Here is a 4,791-nt window from a genome sequence, read left to right as displayed (position 1 = left end):
ACTCTGCCAAATCAGACTGGAGCCTGGTGTTGCCATCCGGTTTCACCAGTCCTCAGTCAAATCGTCCAACCCATGCTAGCATGGAAAGCGGACGTTAAACGATGATGATGATGATGATGATATAGAAGTGTCTGCATGTTTTAGATGTGTATATTGAAGTTATTCCCTTATTCTCTGTGTATGTGATTCTGAATTTTTCTTGTCTCAGTTCCAAAATAACCACCGAATGCTAGAGGCTGAGCCTTTCCTCTGTAAGCTATGTACAGATTACACAAAACAAAAAACACCTTGCATCCCATAAATTAATAGATTTTCTTCTTACAAAATGCTTTCCCTCCACTCCTACCACTCCACACAGACACACAGACACACACTTATAAGAGTATAGGTAGATTTAACTTGGAACAGCTGGACCACAGTATATAAAGTGTGTGGGTGGTAAAGGAACTACAGTGACTGCAGCGTGAAGAGTGAGTCAGCTGGTGCAGATATGTAATATGTATATATTGTGATAACCAACATGTTTATATACATGATAGGTGTGTGTGTGTGTGTGTGTATATATATATATATATATATATATATATGTATGTGCATGTATGTGTGTATTGGGAATTAGTTATTGCACATAATTAAGATGATGGACTCCAGGGATGTAAGAAATAATTACAATCGATCTTGAGGGTATATAAAGTAATATAACATAGGGGCATATCAAAAAGAATATTATTGACTATAAGGGTATAGAAAAAAATATAAGGTACCTCAAGGGTGTAGAAAATTTATAATGGATCACAGAGGTATAGAAAATTAATATAATTTTCTGCAGCATGTAGGAAGGTAATAAAACTGAACCTCAAGGTGTGTTTAAAAAAATTATAACAGACCACAAGAGAGGAGCAATTAACAACATAACAGAATACCGGGGTGTAGATATTAATATAACAGAATATAGGGGTGTAGAAAATGAATACAACATACCAATGATGGTTGGTGGAAGAGTAGAAAATAAGACACAAACAAGTAGGGTGAGAAATCATGCAACATATTAGATTGTCAGATAAATTTGCTTTTTTTTTTTTTTCTTCATTTATTTTAGTTGTTTCCAATGTTATATGAATTAACATGAAAAGTTTTTATTGTAGTGTTCATGTGTTACCACTCATGGTCACAAGATCACAGTTTCAACAGCTGGACTGAGCAGTGCATTGTGTTTCTGAGCAAAACACTTCATTTCACATAGCTTCAGAGTCTACTCACTTCTAAATGAGTAACCCTATGATGGACAGACATCCCATACAGGAGGAAAGTTGTAATCGTGGTCCATTTATACACCAAGGAAACTGAGTAACTGGTATTATGAGTCTTAAGACTCAAGACAGTACTTACTTTTTATTCTTCCTCAAACAAATTTTTATTTCATTTTTGAAATTTTTACCCCTTTTCAAGCATATGACAAAAGAGTGACAAATTGGGGAAAAAAATGAACAAATTTATCTGACAAACCAAAAATTAAATACAGGGGTTATAAAAGAAAATTTTTTTAAATATCAGAAAAAAAAAAGGGGGACCATGGCAGTGGGTGGAAAGTATTATATTGGTCCACAAATAGGGAAATTGATCAAATGGCAAAATAGAGAGTCATGAGAGAAGTTGGTCAAATATTAACATAATGTACTGGATAACAGGGGATCGGGGACAAAAGAATATAAGAAAACAGAAGAATCTGAAAGGAGATCAAAGTTGATATTTGTTTTTTTTTTCTTTATATGCATGCATACACACACACACACACACACACACACACACACACAAAACACACAAACACAATTTCCTTTCTTTTTTTGTGGCTGCCATCTTCTCTGATCGCCAAAACAGAATTGTCATAGATGGCATTTTACTTTCTTCTGACAGGGAAAATCCCTTGGTGAACCATTACATAGAAGAACCAGTATCATCATCATCATCACTCAGTGACAAGATCTGAAAAGAAGGGATATAAATTTTAGTTTTAAAAATGCAACACTCAAAATTATCATGATTGTCGGTATTGTTATTGCTATTATTGTTAGCACACCAGACAAAATGTTTGGAAGCATTTCTTCCAGCTTTATGTCCCGAGTTCAAATTCTGCCAAGGTTGACTGCTTTTCATCCTTTCGAGGTCAATGAAATAAGTACCAATGACACAATTTGGTCAACCCTCCTCCATAATTTTAGGCCTTGTGCTTATTGTAGAAAGGATTATTATTGCTACTAATATAAAGGTAGTGATCTGGTAGAATTGTTAGCATGCCAGGCAAAATGCTTAGTGGTATTCCATCTGTCTTTATGTTCTGTGTTCAAATTCCACTACGGTCAACTTTGCCTTTCATTCTTTTGAGGTTGATAAAATAAGTACCAGTTGAATATTGGGGTTGATGTAATTGAGGTTGTACAGTAGACAAGCCTGAAAGCATTGAGGAAAGACACCTTTCCCTTCAGTCAATGGGAGAATCCATCATCATCATTATTATCATTATTATTGAGGTTGACTTTGCCTTTCGTCCTTTCGGGGGTCAATAAATTAAGTACCAGTGAAACATTGGGGTCAATGTAATCGACTATCTCTCTCCCACAATTTTCATGCCTTGTGCCTATAGTAGAAATTATTATTATTATTATTATTATTATTATTATAAGTGTGATGAATAAGCAGAATCCCAAGGCACTGGTTGGCCAAGGGCTATAGGAGACACTTGCCCAAGGTGCCGCTCAGTGAGACTGAACCTGAAACCATGTGGTTGTGAAATAAATTTCTTAAACATGTCTTTACCTGCTAAAATGTGCATGTGTGTCTGTTTATCTGTCTGTCTGTCTATTAATGAGTGAAAGCATGGCTGTGCAGTTAAGTTCACTTCACAAGCTCATCATTTCAAGGAAACATTATCTATATTTCAACAGATGAAATATGAGGCTTAAATAAGGAATATACTTACATCAGCATCAATGGATTCCATTTGCATCTGAGTCAGTCCAGTCAGATCCTCAAGGAAGGAAGGGATATTGAAGGCCATGAATAAAAAGTCAAATCCATCTTTTTGGTAACTTTTGATCACCTGATGAGTGAATGAGAAAGAGACAGAATAAGAGAGAGTGTATAATATGGACAGTATTTCTCTTAACATTTGATGCTCTTATGCCTCATTCATTAACTCTTTTGTTACCATAATTCTACTAAAATATACTGCCTCTGTTTCAGTTAATTTTGAAAATTACAAAGAATCTAGTAGCATTTAGTCAAAATTCTGAAATATACTGCCTTTATTTCAATTAATCTTGACAATTACAAAGAATTTAGGCAAATTTAGTAAAACGTTCTACTGAAATACATGGACTTGTTTCAATTAATCTCAAAAATTTCAAAAAACCCAGTAACATTTAGTAAAAATTCTGAAATATACTGCTTTTGCTACAATTAATCTTGACAATTACAAATAATGTGATAAGACTGAGTAAAAATTCAACTGAAATACGCTGTCTTTGTTTCAAATAATTTTGAAAGTTACAAAGAATTTAGTACAACAACTTTGTCATTATTAACCTGGTGTTTTGAACATAATTTAACATGATATTTTGAATGAAGGTTTTGATTTACACAACTTTAAAATAAGAAATTTGCATCATAGAACCAGGGCAGTCTCAGGTGGGTTGATATCAAAAGGGATAAACAGATGTGGAGTGCAATGCAAAGAAGAAACCAGACTCCCTGGTATCATGGTAAATAGTTCAGTCCAACAGCCAAAGAAAACTGAAATCATTTTCATCACCTTTCCACCCACCACCACCAACAACAACATTGTTATAAAAAATGGTACCATTGTCATTACCACAGACTTTATCATGTCCTCTAAGCTGTGGCTTACATCTACAAATGTCAGGTGAAAGCAAACTAATGTTGATAATGACGTTTGCGACAACAAATATAACAATGATGATGATGACAGTGATGATGAGGATGATGATGACAGTGATGATGAGGACAATGATAAAGATGATGTTGATAATTATGAAGATGATGTTGATTGATTATGACAATGATGATGATGGCAACAACAATGATGAAGTTGATAACGAAGACAATGATATTCATAATGATAAGGACAGCAATGATAAGTCTTACATCTGACAGAAAAATCTGAATACTAAAGGGTTAATAACGACAATGATGATGAATGAGACATTGGGAAATGATACCATGAATTGAACCAAGTACCAGTATATTACCAGTATCTAATCACCCGTAACCTCACTCCAGGAATGAAAAGTAAAATATAATAGTTAGTGCTGGTAGGATTTTAAAATTACAAAACAACAAAATAATTGAAGTATTGAAAAATGGTGAAAAGAACTTACTGTGTCTGAGCAAGCTGTACACCTTTTGAATGCCCTGGCAGCTGGGAGTACAATATGATAATGAGAGAGAAACCCTCGAATCTGTGAATCAAGCAACCCAAATGGATAGTTTTAATAATTAATCAATCACATATGGACATTGTGAAGAGGGTATATGTGAGTGTGTGTAAAAGAGAGAGAGAGAGATTTGCTCACATGTATTGACTGTGTTCAAATAGACTGTTGCAATGTGCATACATACGTACATACATACATATATATATATATATATACACACACATTAATTAATAGTAATAAAATGGCAACAAAAGAACAAGAGCTTGATATTATGAAAATAGAGGAATATATACATATATATATACATATATATATATATATATATATATATATATATATA

General features: G+C 33.8%; 1 protein-coding gene across 1 annotated transcript in view; it reads right to left on the bottom strand.

Moving 5' to 3' along the window:
• Nucleotides 1-1,089: 1,089 nt before the first annotated feature.
• LOC106880300 (ubiquitin-like modifier-activating enzyme ATG7) overlaps nt 1,090-4,791 on the bottom strand; it is a 27,028-nt gene continuing 23,326 nt past the window's right edge. The window contains exons 18-20 of the mRNA XM_014930170.2: nt 4,395-4,475; nt 2,978-3,097; nt 1,090-1,983 (exon numbers count right to left, since the gene is read on the bottom strand). Coding sequence (XP_014785656.1) covers nt 1,936-1,983; nt 2,978-3,097; nt 4,395-4,475 — 249 coding nt within the window. The 3' untranslated portion in view covers nt 1,090-1,935. The remainder of the gene's footprint in view (nt 1,984-2,977; nt 3,098-4,394; nt 4,476-4,791) is intronic.

Source organism: Octopus bimaculoides, chromosome 4 (assembly GCF_001194135.2).
Source record: "Octopus bimaculoides isolate UCB-OBI-ISO-001 chromosome 4, ASM119413v2, whole genome shotgun sequence".
Taxonomy (NCBI): domain Eukaryota; kingdom Metazoa; phylum Mollusca; class Cephalopoda; order Octopoda; family Octopodidae; genus Octopus; species Octopus bimaculoides.
This window is presented reverse-complemented; position numbering and strand designations above follow the sequence as displayed.